This window comes from Odocoileus virginianus, unplaced genomic scaffold, assembly GCF_023699985.2.
Source record: "Odocoileus virginianus isolate 20LAN1187 ecotype Illinois unplaced genomic scaffold, Ovbor_1.2 Unplaced_Contig_11, whole genome shotgun sequence".
In the NCBI taxonomy this organism is placed as follows: domain Eukaryota; kingdom Metazoa; phylum Chordata; class Mammalia; order Artiodactyla; family Cervidae; genus Odocoileus; species Odocoileus virginianus.
In genome coordinates this window covers 99912-121770 of record NW_027224328.1, presented here as the reverse complement: position 1 = coordinate 121770, position 21859 = coordinate 99912, and the positions used below count along the sequence as shown (strand labels likewise).

At 42.8% G+C, this 21859-nt stretch overlaps 1 protein-coding gene and 1 long non-coding RNA gene across 2 annotated transcripts in view; one reads left to right on the top strand and one right to left on the bottom strand.

The window, feature by feature from the left end:
* The window catches only part of LOC110139307 (antigen WC1.1-like), a 42682-nt gene extending 28253 nt beyond the window's left edge, over positions 1-14429 (top strand). The window contains exons 5-15 of the mRNA XM_070464014.1: positions 2404-2496; positions 2573-2887; positions 3996-4310; positions 9343-9384; positions 9470-9784; positions 10309-10341; positions 10887-11024; positions 11467-11559; positions 11829-11912; positions 12419-12556; positions 14141-14429. Of these exons, the coding sequence (XP_070320115.1) occupies positions 2404-2496; positions 2573-2887; positions 3996-4310; positions 9343-9384; positions 9470-9784; positions 10309-10341; positions 10887-11024; positions 11467-11559; positions 11829-11912; positions 12419-12556; positions 14141-14283 (1709 nt within the window). The 3' untranslated portion in view covers positions 14284-14429. The remainder of the gene's footprint in view (positions 1-2403; positions 2497-2572; positions 2888-3995; positions 4311-9342; positions 9385-9469; positions 9785-10308; positions 10342-10886; positions 11025-11466; positions 11560-11828; positions 11913-12418; positions 12557-14140) is intronic.
* On the bottom strand, positions 1862-12042 carry LOC139033949 (uncharacterized). The gene is made up of 2 exons (XR_011486426.1): positions 11932-12042; positions 1862-3194 (listed from the first exon to the last, which is right to left on the bottom strand). It is a non-coding gene; the product is annotated as an uncharacterized lncRNA (long non-coding RNA).
* Positions 14430-21859: the final 7430 nt, after the last annotated feature.

Genomic DNA, 21859 nt, shown 5'->3' with positions numbered 1-21859 from the left:
TCAGACTATAAAACTCTTAGAGGAAAGCATAGGTAGAACACTGTTTGACATTAATTGCAGTAAGATCTTTTTTGACCCACCTCCTAGAGTAAGGAAAATAAAAACAAAATAAACAAATAGGGCCTAATTAAACTTAAAAGTTTTTGCATAGCAAAGGAAACCATAAACAAAAAAAAGACAACCCTCAGAATGGGAGAAAATATTTGCAAATGAAGCAACTGACAAGGGATTAATCTCCAAAATATACAAACAACTCAATATTGGCAAACCAAACAATCCAATGAAAAAATGGGAAAAAGACCTAAATAGACATTTTTCCAGACATACAGATGGCTAACAAATGCATGAAAAGGTGTTCAACATCACTAATTATTAGAGAGATGCAAATCAAAACTACAGTCAGGTATTACTTCACACCAGTCAATGTCTATCATTAAAAAATCTGCAAACAATAAATGCTGGAGAGAATGTGCAGAAAAGGGACTCCTCCTACTGTGGGTATGTAAATTGGTATAACTACTATGGAGAACAGTATGGAGGTTCCTCAAAAAACTAAAAATAAAACTATCATATGACTCAGCAATCCCACTCCTGGCCATATATAATATAATATATATAATATAATATAATAATGATTTTCCTGGAGAAAATCATCATTCAAAAAGACACATTCATCCTGATGTTCACTGCAGCACTATTTACAACAGTCAGGACACAGAAGCAACCTAAATGTCCCTCACAGGAGGAATGGATAGAGGAGACGTGATACATATATAAAATGGAATATTACTCAGCCATAAAAAGGAAAAAAAGTTATGTCATTTGCAGAGACATGGATAGCCTTGGAGATTGTCATGTAGAGTGAAGTTAAGTCAGAAAGAGAAAAACAAATATTGTATAACATCACCTCTATGTGGTATCTAGAAAAATGGTAGAGATGAACCTAATGCAAAGCAGAAATAGAAATGCCACAAAGATAACAAATATATGGACACTAAGAGGGGAAATGAAGAGTGGGATGAATTGGGACGTTGAGATTGACATATACATACTATTGATGTGCTATGCTTTGTGCTTAGTCACTCAGTCAGGTCCGACTCTTTGTGACCCCATGGACTATAGCCCTCCAGGCTCCTCTGTCCATGGGGATTCTCCAGGCAAGAACATACTGGAGTGGGTTGCCATGCCCTTCTCCAGGGGATCTTCCCAACCCAAGGATCAAACTCAGGTCTCTTGCATTGCAGGCGGATTCTTTACCACATGAGCCACCAGACTCAAAAACCCTACACTATTGGTACTAAATATAAGATAGATATTGCTTGGAGAATCCCATAGACATGGAGCCTGACAGGCTACAATCCACAGTGTCACAGAGTCAGACACGACTGAAGTGACTTAGCATACACGCACACATAATAACATATTGTATAGCACAGGGAACGCTACTCAGTGTTCTGTGGTGACCTTAATAGGAAGTAAATCCAAGAAAGAGGGGGATATACATGTGTGTGTGTGTGTGTGTGTGTGTGTGTGTGGTTGCTGTTGTTTAGTTGCTGAGTTGTGTCCAATTCTTTTGTGACCCCTTGGACTGCAGCTGCTATGCTCCTTTGTCCATAGTATTTCCCAGGCAAGAATACTGGAGTGGCTTGCCATTTCTTTCTCCAGGGGATCTTCCCAACCCAGGGGTGGAACCCCAGTCTCCTGTTTGGCAGGTAGATTCTTTACCATTGAGTCATCTAGGAAGCCCATATGTATATGTATAACTTTTTAAATTTGCTGTACAGCAGAAGTTACCACAACATTGTAAAGCAATTATACTCAAATAAAAATTAACAAAAATAAATAAGATATATTCTCTAAATACCCTGGGAAATTTTTTAATGTTTCTTTTTCCTCTTGGTTTTCCATGAGATCTCTTTTACAGACATATTTTTTAAAACACAAACATTGTAGATAAAAAATTGTACAAATCCTTCAGAAAGGATCTTGTTTTGCTTCTTCTATTTAAGCCATAGATTTAAGGACAGACCAATTTATTTAAACCCATTCTTAAGGCAAAGCTTGGCTTAAAACAAGAATTGTGGCCTTGTCAGTACCAGGGCTCTTCATAGAGAAAGGAAGCACTAAGATTATGATAACTTTACTGGTATGTTGCAGCTTTCATCACAGCTCCATCGCTAGGTCATCATTTATTTTTTTTCTCTTGAAATTTTTACTTTGTATTGGAGTATAGCCGATTAACAGTGTTAACTATAGTTTCAGGTGAATAGCCAGGGACACAGCCATACATATACATGTATCCATTTCCCCCCAAATTCCCCTCCCCTCCTAAAAATCATTTAGTTTAACTGAGTTTCCTGTTGTTCAACCTTCCCAACCCTCTAATCATTGCTGTTTCTTCAGGAAACCAGACCCAGGTGCTGCCCCAGTGCAACGACTCCGTGTCTGAACCAGCAGGGTCTGCAGCCTCAGAGGAGAGCGCCCCCTACTGCTCAGGTGAGGGTCCCACAGGACAGAAGACCCTTCTCATTCCCCAGGTCACCGCCCCATTGTCCCATTTCTCTCTCCTCAGACAGCAGACAGCTCCGCCTGGTGGACGGGGGCGGTCCCTGCGCCGGGAGAGTGGAGATCTTTGACCAGGGCTCCTGGGGCACCATCTGTGATGACGGCTGGGACCTGGACGATGCCCGCGTGGTGTGCAGGCAGCTGGGCTGTGGAGAAGCCCTCAATGCCACGAGGTCTGCTCACTTCGGGGCAGGATCAGGGCCCATCTGGCTGGACGACCTGAACTGCACTGGAAATGAGTCCCACGTGTGGAGGTGCCCTTCCCGGGGCTGGGGGCGGCACGACTGCAGACACAAGGAGGACGCGGGGGTCATCTGCTCAGGTCTGTGCTGCACACTGTCCACAGGCTGGGGGAGGGGTGGGACTCTGGAGGACGAGGATTTGAACCCCAGGGAGAGATGCTGAAAGGACAAGAGAAGGAGGCTTCCTCCCATGGAGCCCATCTCTCCAGCAGACAAGAAGATGAGGTGCTTTCATTTCCTCCTGCAGCAGGTGACGATCTGGTCCTTTCTTCTCAATAGTGTTCCCTGGCAGAGCCTTTCCTCACAGTTTTTCTTGAAATCAGGGCTCACCCTTCTGGTACATATGATAGAGAAGTCTTAAAGCCATGGTGCTAGTTTTTGTTTGTTCTGTAACAAATTGCCACATAGTTAATGGTTTTAAACAACACATTTATTTCCTTACACTTCTGTATCTTAGATATCCAGCAGGGATCTCACTGGACTGGGATCAAGGTTTCAGCAGGGCCACATCACTTCTGAGCCTCTGGGAAAGAATCTGTTTTGTGTCTTTTCAAGCTTCTAGAAACCGCCTGCCTTCCTTCACTTAAAACCCCATTCTGTTCATCATCAGACCAGCAACGCTCCACTTTAACCATTATTCATATTCACATGTCCCTCTAGCCAGAATGAGGAAAAGTATTCCACTTTAAAGGATAGTGAGGCTGAGAATGTGATTAGGTTGTGCTCAGGTGGTTAATCCACCATATTTCAGGTGAATCTCAAGGTCCTTACCTTAATCACATATGTAAAGTCCCTTTTGCCAGATAAGGAAACATAGACATAGGTTCCACGTAGACATATGTGGGTCCATTATTCTATCTGCCTCCACATTATCCACATCACATCCCTTTCATACACTCTTTAGATGTTTTGTCAGGAAGCAGGAGTCAGCTCCCTCTCCCTGCAGGTGTCCAGGCTGGTCTTCCTCCCAGTTCTTATCCACCACATCATGGTGGTAGAAATATTTAGAAAGACAGACACAAATGGACAAAGTCGGATAGAAAAGAGACAAGTTTCACTCTGGTCATCTAATGGATTTACTTCCTCAGCTGGGTCACAGATGAGTGTTCACAATTTTGGGGAGAGAGGAAAACCCAGAGCACTGAGTGCAGTGCTCACTGTGTCCTGTCTTTTCCATTTCGATCTTAGAGTTCCTGGCCCTCAGGATGGTGAGCGAGGACCAGCAGTGTGCTGGGTGGCTGGAAGTTTTCTACAACGGGACCTGGGGCAGTGTCTGCCGCAGCCCCATGGACGACATCACCGTGTCCATCATCTGCAGACAGCTTGGCTGTGGGGACAGTGGAAGTCTCAACACTTCTGTTGGTCTCAGGGAAGGTTCTAGACCCCAGTGGGTAGATTTAATCCAATGTCGGAAAACTGATACCTCTCTCTGGCAGTGTCCTTCTGGCCCATGGAAATACAGTTCATGCTCTCCAAAGGAGGAAGCCTACATCTCATGTGCAGGTGACTTATGTCTGTTTCTGTCTGTCCAAACCCTGTAGGATGTTATTAGTGAGATTTGATATTTTAAAATCTAAGTGATGTGTTTAAGTTGAGATTATAAAATGAAGTTTGGATGGAGCTAATTTGATCCATGTGTTTCAAACTTGCTTTATTAAAAAATTTTGATATAATTGACATAACTTTATATTGTTTGCCATTGCAACAGAATGGTTATGTATTTTTGTATATTGATAAATGATCACTGCAGTAAGTCTAGTTATATCCATCACCATATATGTAGTTAAACATTTTTCTTATATGATAAGAATGTTTAAGATATATTTTCTCACCATCTTTCAAATAGACAATACAGTATTCACTATGGTCACCATGCTATCTTCACTTATTAATTTTATAACTTACATTTATACCTTTTGACTACCTTTGCCCACACCAAATTCCCCACCTCTGGCAGCCACAAACTACTCAGCATCTCTGAACTTGCTTTTTGCTTTAAGATTACACATATAAATGAGATCATATGTTGTTTTTCTTTCTCTGTCTGATTTGTTTCACTTAGCATAATGCCCTCAAGGTCCATCCATGTTGTTGAAAATGGCAAGATTTTCTTCTTTTTTGTGGGTGGATATATGTCTGCATTACATTTTCTTTATTCATTTATCCATCAGTGAAGACTTACATTGTTTGGCTCTTGTATATATTGCTATAAAATACTAAAAAATGATGCTGTTAAAGTGCTACGGCCAATATGTCAGCAAATTTGGAAAATTCAGCAGTGGCCACAGGACGGGAGGGGGTTTTCATCCCAATCTCAAAGAAGGGCAATGCCAAAACATGTTCAAACTACCCCACAATTGTGCTCATTTCACATGCTAGCAAGGTTATGCTCAAAATCTTTCAAGCTAGGCTTCAGCAGTATGTGAACTGAGAACTTCCAGATGTACAAGCTGGATTTCGAAAAGGCAGAGGAACCAGAGGTCAAATTGCCAACATTTGTTGGATCATAGAGAAAGCAAGAGAATTCCAGAAAACATGTGCTTCACTGACTACACTAAAGTCTTTGACCATGTGGATCTCAAGGAACTGTGGAAAATTCTTAAAGAGATGAGAATATCAGACCACCTTACCTGCCTCCTGAGAAATCTGGATGCAGGTCAAGAAACAGCAGTTAGAACTGGACGTGAAACAACCAACTGGTTCCAAATTGGGAAAGGAGTACATTAAGGCTGTATATTGTCACCCTGTTTATTTAACTTATATGCAGAGTACATCATGGGAAATACCTGGCTGGAAAAATCACAAGATGGAATCTGGATTGCTGTGAGAAATATCTACAACCTCAGATACGCAGATGATACCATCCTAATGGCAGAAAGTGAAGAGGAATTGAAGAGCCTCTTGTTGAGGGTGAAAGAGGAGAGTGAAAAAGCTGGATTAAAACTCAACATTCTAAAAACTAAGATCATGGCCCCATCACTTCATGGCAAATAAAAGGGGGAAAAGTGGAAACAGTGACAGATTTTCTTTTCTTGGGCTCCAAAATCACTGCCAATGCTGTTTTCAGCTATGAGATTAAAAGAGGCTTGTTCCTTGGAAGGAAAGTTATGACAAACCTAGACAGAGTATTTAAAAGCAGAGACATCACTTTGCTGACAAAGGTCCATATAGTCAAAGCTATGGTTTTTCCATTAGTCATGTATGGATGTGAGAGTTGGACTATAAAGAAGCTGAATGCTAAAGAGTTGATGATTTTGAATTGTGATGCTTGGACACCACAATTGAATTGAGAGTCCTTTGGGCAGCAAGGTGATCAAACCAATCAACCGTAAAGGAAATCAACCCTGAATATTCTTTGGAAGGACTGATGCTGAAGCTGAAGCTCCAGTACTTTGGCCACTTGATGAGAAGAGCTGACTCATTGGAAAAGACCTTGCTGCTGGGAAAGACTGAAGGAAAAAGAAGGAGCCACCCGTGTGGCTACAGGTGATGAGATAGTTAGATAGCATCACCAATTCAGTGGACATGAATTTGAGCAAACTTTGGGAGATAGTGAAGGACAGAGGAACCTGATGTGCTGCAGTCCATGGGGTTGCAAAGAGTCAGACACAGCCTAGCAACTGAACTGAACATTGCTGCACTGAACATTGGGTTTTCAAGTTAGGGTTTTTGTTTCCTTCATATAAATACCCCAAATTGAAATTATTAAATCATATGGCAGTTCTGCTTTTAATTTTTGATGTACCTCAACTGTTTTCATAATGGCTGCATCAACTTACATTCCCTCTAACTGTGCAAAAGCTTTCCTGTTTCTTCATATTCTCAACTCCGGTTATTTCTTCTTTTTGATAAAAGCCTTTCTAGAGGATATGAGGTGATATCTTGTTGTGGTTTTGATTTGTATCTTCTGATGATTAGTAGTGTTGAGCCCATTTTCATGTACCTATTGGCAAGTTGTATGTATTCTTTAAAAAATTTCTATTCAGGTTCTCTGCCCATTTTTTAAAAATCAGATTTTTTTTGCAACTGAGTTGTTTAAGTTCCTTGTGTACTTTGGATAATAATCCTTACCAGAAATATAATATGCAAATATTTTCTCCCATCCCAGAGGCTGCTTTTTCATTTTGTTGATGGTTTCCTTAATTGGGCAGAAGCTTTTTAGCCTTATGTCATCACAACTGGTTTTTTTCACTCTCATTCCCTTTGCTTTTGGTGTCAAATCCAAAAAATTATCACAAAGAATCACATCAAGGATTTTATTTTCTGTTTTTTTCTGTACAAATTTTATGACTTCAAGACTTGTGATCAAGTCTTTAATCTACTTTGAGTAAATTTCTGTGAATGGTGTAAGATAGTGGTCCAATTTCATGCTTTTGCATGTGGCTGTCCAGTTTTCCCCATGCCATTTACTGAAAACACTGCCCTTTCCCCACAGTATATTCTTGGCTTCCTTGTCAGAAGTTAATTTGCCATAGAAATGTGGGTTTATTTATGGGCTCTCTATTCTGTTCCATTGATCTCTGTGTCCATTTTTATACCAAGAACATACTGTTTTGATTAATATAGTTTTGTAATACTGTTTGAAATCAGGAAGCATGACACCTCTAGCTTTGTTATTCATTCTCAAAATTGCTTTGGTGTTCAGCATCTTTTGTAATTCCATGTAAATTTTAGGATTGTTTGTTCTGTATCCGTGAAAATTTCCATTGAAATTTTGATAAGGATTGCAGTGAATCTGTAGATTGGTTTGGGTAGTATGGGCATGTTAATAATATTAATTTTCCAATCCATGAGCACAGAATATCTTTCCATTTATTTGTGTCTTCTTCAATTTCTTTCATCAATGTCTTATAGTTTTCAGTGTACAGGTCTTTCACCTCCTTGGTTAAATTTATTCCTAGGCTTTTTATTCATTTTTCATGCAAATGCAAATGGAATTGTTTTCTTAGTTTCTCCTTATGGCAGTTTGTTGTTAGTGTATAGAAATGCAACTGATTTTTGTATATAGATTTTTCATTCTACAACTTTACTGATTATATTAGTTCTCATATGTTTGGTGAAGTCTTCAGTGTTTTCTACATATAATATCAAGTAAGGGAGTTTCTTTCCTCATGACTTGAATGGTAAAGAATCCATCTGCAATGCAAGAGACCCAGGTTCAATTCCTGGGTCGGAAAGATCCCCTGGAGGAGGAAATGGCAACCCACTGCAGTATTCTTGTCTGGAGAATCCCATGGATAGAGGAGCCTAGTGGGTTATAGTCCTTGGGGTAGCAAAGAGACAGACATGAATGAGTGACTAACACTTTCATTTTTCAATCTGGAAATAGTGTCAGTTTTGCCTCTTCCTTTCAGACTTGGATGTCTTGATTTTCTTTTTATTGCGTGACGGATCTGGATAGGGCTAAAAAAACTAAGTTGAATAAAAGTGGTGAAAGTAGACATTTTTGTCTTGTGTCTGATTTCAGAGGAAAAGCTTTTTTTTTTTACAGTCAAGTATGATGGTAGCTGTGAACTTCTCACATGGCCTTAATTATGCTGATATGCAATCCTTCTATACGTACTTTGTAAAAGAATTTTTACCATAAATGGTTGTTGAATACGATTTTTATCTTCATTTTGCTTATTTGGTGTATCACATTGATTAATTTGTGAGTGTTGAACTATCCTTGCATTCTTGGAACAAATATCACTTGATGATGCTGTATGATTCTTTTAACGTATTGTCAAATTCAGTTTTCTAATATTTTGTTGAAGATTTTTGCACTTATGTTTATCAGAGTATTAGTCCATAATTTTCTTTTCTCATGGTTTCCTTATCTGGCTTTGGTATCAGAATAATGTTGGCCTCATAAAGTGAATTTGGAAGTGTTTCTTTCTTCTGTTTTCAGAAGAGTTTGAGAAGGCTCCACAAGTAAATACTGTTACATTGGGAATAGAGATTTTGACAGTAAATGTTGAATGAAACAAATAAATGTTGAGGAGGGTGACAAATAGTCACACCATAGCACCTGACTTCCTTCCACATTTCTCTCTCTGTTTCTCTCCTTCCCTCCCCCTCCACATACACAAACCCACAGGTAAGAATGTGGCGAGAGATATTTCAAAGCAGAGTCTCACTCCCTTCCTTGCCTGTCTTTGTTCATCTCTTTGTCTTTTCCATTTGAAGACCAAAGAGGGCATTAAACTGTTAGACCTTTTACTGATGATATTTTCCCTACAATTAAACCCCGTGAACTGAGAGGTGGTAAAGTCTTTGACCATGAAAATGAGCAACACCCTCACAAAGGTCCCACCATCATTTTCTCAGAGGTTCTCTGCCAAGAGTGGGTAGGAGGTTTGATAGGATGATCTGGAAAGAATATACAAATTTTGATACTTTATGACAGGTACTATTTACCCTTATGGTTTTGTGTGTGTGTGTGTGTGTGTGTGTGTGTGTGTGTGTGTGTTGTTGTTGTTTTGAATTTGTATTTATTTCTGTCAGCTTCAATTCTTTTATGTATATTTTCCAGTCTTTTGTTTGTTGTTTGCAGGAAGAAGACCCAAGAGCTGCCCAGCTGCTGCCCCCTGCACAGGTACGTCAGCCCGCCCCCTCCCCAGGGCCGCAGGGGCTCCTTCCTCCCACCAGGGGAGTCACAGGAGGGGCTGCTGCCTTTTCAGACAGAGAGAAGCTCCGGCTCAGGGGAGGAGACAGCGAGTGCTCAGGGCGGGTGGAGGTCTGGCACAGCGGCTCCTGGGGCACCGTGTGCGATGACTCCTGGAGCCTGGCAGAGGCCGAGGTGGTGTGTCAGCAGCTGGGCTGTGGCCCGGCCCTGGAAGCCGTGCGGGCCGCGGCGTTTGGCCCTGGAAACGGGAGCATCTGGCTGGACGAGGTGCGGTGCGGGGGCCGGGAGTCCTCCCTGTGGGACTGTGCCGCGGGGCCCTGGGGGCAGAGCGACTGCAAGCACGAGGAGGACGCCGGGGTGAGGTGCTCTGGTGAGTGAGGGGCGCGGGTCCGCCCTGGTGAGTGAGGGGCGCGGGTCCGCCCTGGTGAGTGAGGGGCGCGGGTCCGCCCTGGGTGAGTGAGGGGCGCGGGTCCGCCCTGGTGAGTGAGGGGCGCGGGTCCGCCCTGGTGAGTGAGGGGCGCGGGTCCGCCTTGGGTGAGTGAGGGGCGCGGTTCCGTCCTGGGTGAGTGAGGGGCGCGGGTCCGCCTTGGGTGAGTGAGGGGCGCGGGTCCGCCCTGGTGAGTGAGGGGTGCGGGTCCGCCCTGGTGAGTGAGGGGCTCGGGTCCTCCCTGGGTGAGCTGGGGCAGCGCTGCGGCAGTGGGCTGGGCCGGGCGTGGTGGGGAGTTTGTGTCCAGACAGCATCCTGGTGCTGGGGCTCTAATCTAGGACGGGGAAGCTGGGAGGACTGGACTGATATTGTGGAGACTGAGGGGTGATTTCAGGCTCAGGAGGGGAAAATGGGATGCCCTGCATCTGGCCAATCACCCTGCTCCAAACTCCTGTTTTTCTCTTTAGGTGCAAGGTCAACATTGCCCCTGACTACAGCAGGTACTGTGCCTCCATCTACAGGCAGGGGAGAATACTCAGATTCTGGGGACCTGTTCTGTGGGCCTTCTGACAACTCAGGAGAGGAAAGAGTCTGACCAGCCCATGGCTGGTGGGGAGGAGCCAGGGTATTACTTTGGGGAAATTCCCTGCCTTGGTTCCCAGGGTCAAATGTTCTCATGCCTGGGGGTCCAAGTGGGTTTGGTTTCCATATTGCAGAATCTAAGTATCTCCCACCTGCCCCTCAGTGTTGCTCCTCATCAGTGAGGTGCAGATCCCAGAACTGTTTGATGCTCTGTCTCCTGAAGCCCAAGGAGAAGGGATGAGCTGGGTCGTCAGAGGCTCAGCAGGGCAGCTCCCTACAATCCCCAGCTCTGCCTTGGAGCAACACTGGCTGGAGTGGAGTTAACTCATCTCAGGACGAGACCCTGGGGAGCTGGTCAATGTCTGAGGCTGGGACGCCATCATCCGGAGCTCCTGGAAATTCTGGTACAGGGGTTTCTCTGTGCCCAGGACCTATTCTAACCCTCTTCCCTTGTTCTCTTTAGGGACCAGATCAGCCTCAAATCCTCTTCCTGGCATCTTCTCCCTGCCTGGGGTCCTCTGCCTCATCCTGGGGTCCCTTCTCTTCCTGGTCCTTGTCATTCTGGTGGCTCAGGTGCTCAGATGGAGAGCAGAGAGGAGAGGTGGGCTGCAGGCATACCTGGGGACCAGGGAGCGTGTGTGCAGGCAGGAGATGGGGCAGGTGTGAGGAGGGGAGCCTGGGCCAGGTCTCTGTTCTGAGTCTGAAGAACTCCATGTGCTCCATGCTGTGCTCTAAGGGCTGAATAGACAGAGGTTCTTCGGACTAGGGTGTGAACTCTCATAAGTCATGGCCTCTCCTTTGAGACCAGACAAGTTGGGGCTGAGTTGTGGGTTCAGGTCAGATGAGGGGAGAAGGTGCTGACACAGTTCATTGGGTAGGAAATGATGCTGAGATCCTGGCAACCCCGTGTGAGCATTGGGAAGAATAAGGGTGGGCCAGCTGGATCGGGGTGTCTAGGGTGGCATCTCTTACCTGCTGGGGGTCTCAGCCTGCTGGATGGGGGTGTCTGGGTAGCATCTCTGACCTACTGGGGGATCTCTCAGCCTTATCCAGCTATGAAGATGCTCTTGCTGAAGCCGTGTATGAGGAGCTCGATGACTTTGTGACTCGAAAGGAGGGTCTTCTTGGTAGCCCAGGTGGGTGTCTCTGCCTGCCTTCCTGGGACATCTGGTCATCACCACTCACTGGCTGTGTAGGTCTTTTCAGCATCCACAGACCCCACATGTGCCCCAGGCTCACAGAAGCAGCTCTTCCAAAATGGTGGGATAGCCTCTTGAGCCCTGTGAGCCCCCAGTCTCCATCTACACTGCAGGAGCCAGGCCTGTCCCTTCTCAGCCTCAACACTGGTCCCATGGGTATGGGGAGGGTCATTCTGTGTGTTGTGTGATGTTTGTCTCTACATTAGGCTTCCTGTCAGATGACTCAGTGAATAAGCTGCCATATTACACCAGGGACGGTGAGGAGTACAGTGACTACAGATCTGCACCAGGTAATGGAGGTGAACCCACCTTGGCTGGGCTTTGGGGAGGAGAGTTTCCCTCATAGAGACAAGATGTAAGGGGAACAGTCTTCCTTTGATGGACCAGAGGCATTCCTTGTGTCCAGATAGGGTTCGGCCTTCTCCTTCTCTGGCTGTTCTGTGATGTCTCACATTTGGGGCTGGGCTCTCTGTGTCCAGAATCACAACAGAACACAATGTTTTAAAAATAACATCTGTAAAGCACAGTTTGTCAAAGTACTTTAGTAACATTCAAAGGTGTAAGAATTGCTTTGAGATATGTAGTTTCCATCAGGAAATGTTAGGATATATAAAAATCATGTTTTGGTTTGTGGGTACATCAAAATGAAACATGGTCTTAGAGAAAAAATCTTTTGAAACAAGAAGTGACTATTTAGCAACTCAGAATCTCTTGATCATAAGGGATCTTAAATATTTCCCAGACCAACCCACTTGTGGTTTCATCAGACCCCCTTGTCTGTTCTTGGAACCCCCAGATCAGAGGACTGATGTCCCTGCTGAAAATTACGATGATGCTGAAGAGGTACCAGTGCCTGGGGCTCTTCCTGCCTCTCAGGGGAGAGAGGAGAAAGTGCCCCCAGAGAAGGAGGATGGGGTGAGGTCTTCTCAGAAAGGTGAGTTGGGTCAGCTGATTTCCTGCAATCTTTCTATCTGGGAAGGGTGAATTTGTGCTCCTCAAAGCCCATCCTCCCTAGATATTTGAAATATAAGTAATCTCATACATTTGATAGCATCATCTTGACCGTATGCCATCTCTAATGCTGTTAGACTCCTTGTAAGGAGTGAGGAATCACTCTGCTTTTGGCATTTATGTCTCCATAATGTGACATAAACTTATCATTTTATATGTGATATACTTGCATTAAGATTTATAGATTATGGAATTTCCTGGTGGTCCAGTGGTTTGGACTCTGCACTTTCACTGCTAGGGCGCAGGTCCAATCCTGGTCAAAGAACTAAGATCCCACAAGCATTGTGTCATGGCCAAAAGAGAAACTTATTGATTAATTGAGCATATTTATAAAGAAAGGTAGGTGCCAAAGAATTGATGCTTTGGAACTATGGTGTTGGAGAAGACTCTTGAGAGTCTGTTGGACTGCAAGGAGATCAAACCAGTCCATCCTAAAGGAAATCAGTCCTGAATATTCATTGGAAGGACTGATGCTGAAGCTGAAACTCCAATATTTTGGCCACCTGATGCGAAGAACTGACTCATTTGAAAAGACCCTGATGCTGGGAAAGATTGAGGGAAGGAGTAGAAGGCACTGACAGATAATGAGATTGTTGGATGGCATCACTGACTTGATGGACATGAGTTTGAGTAAGCTCCAGGAGTTGGTGATGGATAGGGAAGCCTGGAGTGCTGCAGTCCATTCAGTGGCAAAGAGTCAGACATGACTCAGTGGCTGAACTGAACTGATACATGAAAGATAGAGATTTTAAAAAAATATATTGCAGTATTGAATTGGGTGAAGCATTTTTATAATTTAAGATGAGCTCTGTTTACTTGTTAACATCAACAAGTACAAAGTCTATGATATACGGTGACCTGAACATTATAACATGGTGGTGGATCATAGACTCAGCATTTATGATCAGTTAAGCTCTAATTTGCTCCAGTTATTTCAGTAGCCAGGAGAAGACACTCATTCACTAGAAAAGAATATTTCTCCATTTGAGGGCCTGGGTAGTCTCTGGGGAGGGGCCATCTGTGGCTGCACCTGTGATACTATTTGTGAACATTTGGGATCAGAGGTCAAGTCAACTAAGAGCAAACTTGTGAGTGAGGAATTCAGATGGTTCCTGTCTCCAGACTACCTCTTATTGTGATTTTGCATCTATCACCTGTGAAAGGAGAACATTTAAATTCCTTTTTATGATTCGTACTGTTGTTGGGCATCTCCTTGGTACTGTGTAGCCTGGAAGCAGGTCTTCCCAGAGCTCCTGTATGAGCACAGGTCTCCTGCGATGCAGGGTTTCCACATGAGCTGAGGCCCCAGAGACCACATGGACTGGATCTGAGAGGACAGCTGGGATCCGTCCTCACTGTAACTGACGTGAAATAGCCTGAGCCTCCCTGCCCACACCTGGGTCCCAGGGATGCTTTGTCATCACCAGTTGCTTGGTTCCCTTCCACCATAGGGCTCTGTCCCATCCCCTTGTCTCAGTTCTAATCAAACTTCTCTTTACTATTTCAGGCTCTTCTCTGAACTTCTCCAGAGAGGTGGCTGATCCTGGGGAAGAAGAGAGTCCCTGGCTGTTCCAGGGGAAGAAAGGGGACCCTGAGTATGATGACGTTGAACTAAGTGCCCTGGGAACACCCCCAGTGACATTCCCATGATCTTGTGTTAAATATGAGATGAAGCCTCAGATATTCTAATTGCCTGTATTTCAATAGAGTAATGCTGACCTGTAATTGTGTTATATGGAAATTGCTCAAAATGAAATATTCTGAATAAAGTAACTTTTTGCTGTGTTGGTAATATAGCAAGTTCCACGACAAATGCTTTTAGAAGATTGGTCCTCAAACACCATTTTCCTTACAGGAAATACAAGATGGATGAGCTGACCTGCTCTATCACCTGTCTTAGAGGCTAATGAGGGCATGATTTTGCCCTGGATCACAAATGCTCCATGTCACTCTTATTTAGAAAAGGATGTAAACTTGGTCTACATTCACACACTCCTTCCTAACAAGATGAACTCATGGGAAAAAAAAACCCAATTCTGAACTTTCCTGGATGCTCTCCCTAAGATGTCATATCACCTGTTTGTAACCTGTTCTTGGGGCACAAGACTAGGTCTGAGGTTCAAAGTGGAAGGTTGGCTGGCAGGAGAGAATGGATACAACTTTCCTTATCCTGCCTAAATGTTCACAGGCCAGTTCAAAATCTAACTGTACACAGCTACATCTTCCTTTTTCATCTCTCATTTATTCCTTACATGGATACAGACACCTCTTTGCTCTTCTCCCATGTCTAGTTGATTATCCAATCCTTATAAATCCTTCCTTTCCTCTCCATCTCTTCCTACTATTTCTTCAGGATGCTGCTATTTCTTGTCTCTCCAGTATCTCTCCTTCTAAGTGAATTATATCAGCTCATATATCTTTCTAAGTTGATGGAGGGCAAATTGGTGCTCACCACACCCTGCATCCAGGTGGGACAAGAGGGCAAGAAAGTGGAGACCTAGGCAGAGGGGATGAGAAGAATGGATGTAGATAGAAATATCAGGAACAGTTGGCTATTTATGTTTCAGAGATGTGGACGGAGGGGTCTGATATAACTGATCGCTTAGAGGAAGAATTTCAGACCAATGGGCTTCTTTGAAAACGTCTATTTTCAGATGTTTCAAGATTGTTTCAAAGTTGTTTTAATCTGGTTACTATTGAAAATGTAATTGTGATCCTGCTGTGATTCCTCAGGGTAGAGAGAGCTGTCATGCAGAAGTGGCCAAGTAAAGATTGTGTTTACACAGCACTCCCCCTGCACCCCTCACCACCAATTCCATTGTGGACATGTGGAGAAGCTGCTGAACTCACATAAGACCTGAGAGTGGTGGGCTGGTTGTGAGTTGGACCCACCCAGTTAGTTGGTTGATGACTCTGAAAGGTTTCCAGGGCTCCAAACTACATTCATGCTTGCAGGTTCATAGTTCTAGGCTGTGCTTGGGGATGGGAAGACACCCAGGGCTTCTCCCAGGGCAGCTCACATGGCTCTTCACCATTGGGAATGATGAAATAAATGACATATGATGAAATAAAGCATACACACCAAGAAGCTCAGTGAACTCCAAGAAAACACACATAAACTATTAAACAAATTCAGGAAGAAAATATATGAACAAAATAAAATTAAAAAATATTTCTCATCATCATTATTATTGTTTTAAATTTTTGGCTGCACTGGGTCTTTGTTGCTGCCCATGGGCTTTCTCTAGTTGGAGCAAGCAGGCCCTACTCTTATTTGTGGACAGCAGGTTTCTCTATGCATGGGTGTCTCTTATTGTAGAGAACAGGCTCTAGGCACCCAGGATTCAGGGGTTGGAGCAGGTTGCCTCTTATTTGTGTTTTGCGGATCCTAGAGCTTGGGCCTAGTAATTGTTGAGCTAGGGTGGGTTACTCTGCAGAATAAATTTAGATTTTTTTTTTTTTTTTTTTTTTACAGAGCTAGAAACAGGGAGTTTGCTGATGCTTTAGTGGTTAGGATTTGATGTATTTACTGCTGTTGTCTGGATTCAATCCCAGTAAGGAACTGAGATCCCTCAATCTTTTCAGTGAGGCAAAGAGAATAACAGAAGGAACCAGACAGAAAAATGAATCAAACAGAAATTCAGTTGCTTAATATTCAGTTCAGTTCAGTCCATGGCTGAAGTCGTGTCAGACTCTTTGTGACCCCATGGACTGCAGCATACCAGGCTTCTCTGTCCTTCACTAACTCTTGGAACTTGCTCAAACTCATGTCCATTGAGTCAGTGATGCCATCTAACCATCTTATCCTCTTGTCATCCCCTTCTCCTCCTGCCCTCAATCTTTCCCAGCATCAGGGTCTTTTCCAGTGAGTCAGTTCTTTGCATCAGGTGGCCAAAGTATTGGAGTTTCAGCTTCAGCATCAGTCCTTCCATTGAATATTCAGGACTGATTTCCTTTAGGATTCACTGGTTGGATCAGTTGCTTAAGATTACAGTGATTGGAAAGATGGCAGAGGAATAGGATGGGGAGACCACTTTCTCCCCTACAAATTCATCGAAAGAACATTTGAACACTGAGCAAACTTCACAAAACAACTTCTGGCCGTTAGCAGAAGACATCAGGCACCCAGAAAAGCAGCCCATCATCTTCGAAAGGAGGAAAAAAATTTTTTTCTTGTTTTATTTTTTCTCTTATTTTCTTTTAAAGTCCTCTATTACTCTTCTATTACTCCTTAATTTTCATTTTCATTTCACTATAACCTTGCAAAAAAAAAAAAAAAAAAGAGAAGCCATATTTTTAAACCGAACTTTACATATATTTCTAATTTTTTTTTGTGTTTTTGTTTTTAATATTGTATTTGTAAGAGTCTAACCTCTACTCTAGATTTTTAATCTTTGTTTTTCAATATTTGATATCAATTTTGGACATTTAAGAATCCAATATTCCGTACCCATTTTTACTCAGGAGTGTGTTGATTACTCTCTCCCACTTTTGACTCTCCGTTTTCTACCTCAAAACACCTCTATTTCCTCCCTTCCCCTCTCTTCCCAATCCAATTCTGTGAATCTCTGTGGGTGTCTGGGCTACGGAGAACACTTTGGGAACAGAGAACTGCGTAGATCCGTCTCTCTCCTCTTGAGTCCCCGTTTTTCTCCTCCTGCTCATCTCTATCTCCCTCCTCCCTCTCCTCTTCTTCATGTAACTCTGTGAACCTCTCTGGGTGTCCCTCACTGTGGAGAATCTTTTCACCATTAACCTAGAAGTTTTATTATCAGTGCTGTATAGTTGGAGAAGCCTTGAGGCTACTGGAAGAATAAGACTGAAATCCAGAGGCAGGAGACTTAAGCCCAAAACCTGAGAACACCAGAAAACTCCTGACTACAGGGAACATTAAGTAATAAGAGATCATCCAAAAGCCTCCATACCTACACTGAAACCAACCACCACCCAAGAGCCAATAAGTTCCAGAGCAAGACATACCACACAAATTCTCCAGCAACACAGGAACATAGCCCTGAGTGTCAACATACAGGCTGCCCAAAGTCACACCTAACACATAGACCCATCTCAAAACTCACTACTGGACACTCCATTGCACTCCAGAGAGAAGAAATCCAGTTCCACCCACCAGAACACCAACGCAAGCTTCCCTAACCAGGAAACCTTGACAAGCCAATCGTCCAACCCCACCCACTGGGTGAAACCTCCACATTAAAAAGGAACCACAGACCACCAGAATACAGAAAGCCCACTCCAGATACAGCAATTGAAACAAGATGAAAAGGCAGAGAAATACCCAACAGGTAAAGGAACATGAAAAATGCCCACCAAGTCAAACAAAAGAGGAGGAGATAGGGAATCTACCTGAAAAAGAATTTAGAATAATGATAATAAAAATGATCCAAAATCTTGAAAGCAAAATGGAGTTACAGATAAATAGTCTGGAGACAAGGATTGAGAAGTTGCAAGAAATGTTTAATAAGGATCTAGAAGAAATAAAAAAGAGTCAATTAAAAATGAATAATGCATTTCTATGCATATTTTAATTTATGTTTTGATTTCTTCTATGATTTGTTGGTTATTCAGAAGCATGTTATTTAGCCTCCATATGTTTGAATTTTTAATAATTTTTTTCCTGTAATTGAGATCTAATCTTACTGCACTGTGGTCAGAAAAGATGACTGGAATGATTTCAATTTTTTTGAATTTACCAAGGCTAGATTTATGGCCAAGGATGTGATCTATTCTGGAGAAGGTTCCATGTGCACTTGAGAAAAAGGTGAAGTTGATTGTTTTGGGGTGAAATGTCCTATAGATATCAATTAGGTCTATCTGATCCATTGTGTCATTTAAAGTTTGTGTTTCTTTGTTAATTTTCTGTTTAGTTGATCTATCCATAGGTGTGAGTGGGGTATTAAAGTCTCCCACTCTTATTGTGTTACTAGTAATTTCCTCTTTCATACTCGTTAGCATTTGCCTTACATATTGTGGTGCTCCTATGTTGGGTGCATATATATTTATAATTGTTATGTCTTCTTCTTGGATTGATCCTTTGATCATTATGTAGTGTCCTTCTTTGTCTCTTTTCACAGCCTTTTATTTTAAAGTCTATTTTATCTGATATGAGTATTGCTACTCCTTCTTTCTTGTGTCTCCCTTTGCTTGAAATATTTTTTTCCAGCCCCTCACTTTTAGTCTGTATGTGTCCCTTGTTTTGAGGTGGGTCTCTTGTAGACAGCATATATAGAGGTCTTATTTTTGTATCCATTCAGCCAGTCTTTGTCTTTTGGTTGGGGCATTCAACCCATTTACATTTACGGTAATTATTGATAGGTATTGACAGGTATTGGGGAAGTTTTCAGCTATTATCTTCTCAAGTATTTTCTCATGGCCTTTATTTTTGTCATCTTCTTCTGGGACTCCTATGATTCGAAGGTTGGGGTGTTTCACATTGTCCCAGAGGTCCCTGAGGTTGTCCTCATTTCTTTTGATTCTTTTTTCTTTTCTCCTTTCTGCTTCATTTATTTCCACCATTTAATCTTCTACCTCACTTATCCTATCTTCTGCCTGTGTTACTCTACTGTTTGTTCCCTCCAGAGTGTTTTTAATCTCATTTATTGCATTATTCATCTTTAATTGACTCTTTTTTATTTCTTCTAGATCCTTCTTAAACATTTCTTGCAACTTCTCAATCCTTGTCTCCAGACTATTTTTCTGTAACTCCATTTTGTTTTCAAGATTTTGGATCATTTTTATTATCATTATTCTAAATTATTTTTCAGGTAGATTCCCTATCTCCTCCTCTTTTGTTTGACTGGTGGGCATTTTTCATGTTCCTTTACCTGTTGGGTATTTCTCTGCCTTTTCATCTTGTTTCAGTTGCTGTATCTGGAGTGGGCTTTCTGTGTTCTGGTGGTCTGTGGTTCCTTTTTAATGTGGAGGTTTCACCCAGTGGGTGGGTTGGACGATTGGCTTGTCAAAGTTTCCTGGTTAGGGAAGGTTGCGTTGGTGTTCTGGTGGGTGGAACTGGATTTCTTCTCTCTGGAGTGCAATGGAGTGTCCAGTAGTGAGTTTTGAGATGGGTCTATGTGTTAGGTGTGACTTTGGGCAGCCTGTATGTTGACACTCAGGGCTATGTTCCTGTGTTGCTGGAGAATTTGTGTGGTATGTCTTGCTCTGGAACTTATTGGCTCTTGGGTGGTGGTTGGTTTCAGTGTAGGTATGGAGGCTTTTGGATGATCTCTTATTACTTAATGTTCCCTGTAGTCAGGAGTTTTCTGGTGTTCTCAGGTTTTGGGCTTAAGTCTCCTGCCTCTGGATTTCAGTCTTATTCTTCCAGTAGCCTCAAGGCTTCTCCAACTATACAGCACTGATAATAAAACTTCTAGGTTAATGGTGAAAAGATTCTCCACAGTGAGGGACACCCAGAGAGGTTCACAGAGTTACATGAAGAAGAGGAGAGGGAGGAAGGAGATAGAGATAAACAGGAGGAGAAAAGGGGTGATTCAAGTGGAGAGAGACAGATCTATGCAGTACTCTGTTCCCTAAGTGTTCTCCATAGTCCAAAATACCCACAGAGATTCACAGAATTGGATTGAGAAGAGAAGGGGGAGGGAGGAAATAAAGGTGATCTGGGGGAGGAAAAGGTGAGTCAAAAGGGGGAGAGAGTAACCATCATACTCCTGAGTAAAAATGGATACTGAATATTGGATTCTTAAATGTCCAAAATTGATATCAAATACTGAAAAACAAAGATTAAAAATCTAGAGTAGAGGTTAGACTCTTAAAAATACAATATTAAAAACAAAAACACAAAAAATTTAAGAAATATATATGAAGTTCGCTTTAAAAATAGGGTCTTTTTTTTTTTTTTGCAAGGTTATAGTGAAATGAAAATGAAAATTAAGGAGTAATAGAGGACTTTAAAAGAAAATAAAAGAAAAAAAAATTTTTAATTAAAAAAATAGTAAAAATATATGAGAATGAAAATGAAAATTAAGGAGTAATAGAGGAGTAATAGAGGACTTTAAAAGAAAATAAAAGAAAAAAAGAAAAAAAGGAAAAAAGATTTTTAAATTGAAAAATAGTAAAAATAGATGAAAATAAAAATTAAAGAGTAATAGAGGAGTAATAGAGGACTTTAAAATAAAATAAAATAAAATGAAAATTAAGGAGTAATAGAGGAGTAATAGGGAATTTTAAAAGAAAATAAAAGAAAAAATTTTAAAAAAAGAAAAAAAGAAAAGAAAAAAAAATTTTAATTAAAAAATAGTAAAAATATATCTAGGAATTTCTCTGGTGGTGCTGTGGGCAGTGTGGGTTCGGTTCAGTCTCAGTTAGCTCCTTGTTCCAGCTTACACTTCTGGATATCTATAGGCCCCTTCGGGTGTAGTCGGTGTTAACTACAGGGATTTTAGTCTATTGCACCAGTCACTTCTGAAGTGGTTCCCTTTGTTTATTTGGCTTCTGTTTGCTGGTCTCTTCAGTGTCTAATTTCTGCCCTGACACAAGCGGGCGGAGGTGGTCTCTTGTTTAGGTTCGCTTGTTCAGTCGTGCTGTGGGGAGGGAGGGGCGCTGCAGACAAATATCACTGGCCTGTGTGGGGAGCACTCGCAGTGTTCCGGCCACACTGGGTTTGCCCCCGCTCACGGCGTGTGTGCTTTCCCTGTCTACACTGCTCAGGCTCCAGGTTGCTCTACAGGGAGCGGGCCCTGAGTTGCGTGCACTTCCCAGGCCTAAGCCGCTCAGGTTCAGGTTCTCGGGTACTCCACAAAGGCGCAGACTCAGTTGGGCCTGCGTTTTGTGCCTTCCCCTGTCCGAGCAGCTCAGGCAACCAGGAGCTTGACGAGCGCACTCTCTTCAGGTGCAGCGTGACTTCTCCCCTCCCTGTCCCAGCCTCAGTTTCCGGGCACGCCCCATCCGGTGTGCCTTGTGTCTCTTCTGGGGAGCTGATCTCTGGCTGCGACCCTCCCAGCAGATGTCAACCATCCAGAATCTCAGGAAGTCTTTGGTTAGAAACTGGAAGCCTGTTTGCAGTTTGGTAGGGAACACCGTCTCTGGGTCCGAGGTTGCCCTTTCTGGCCTGGCGCCCACCTCCCTCCTGCTTCCCACGGGGGATGGGCTGGTCCACAGCCAGCTAGCTCTTCTCTGGTATTGGCTCAGTTCTTTGTTCTGCGAATGGGCCAGTTGTGCCTTAGGTTAGGACTTTTTGCAGGTTAATTTTCTC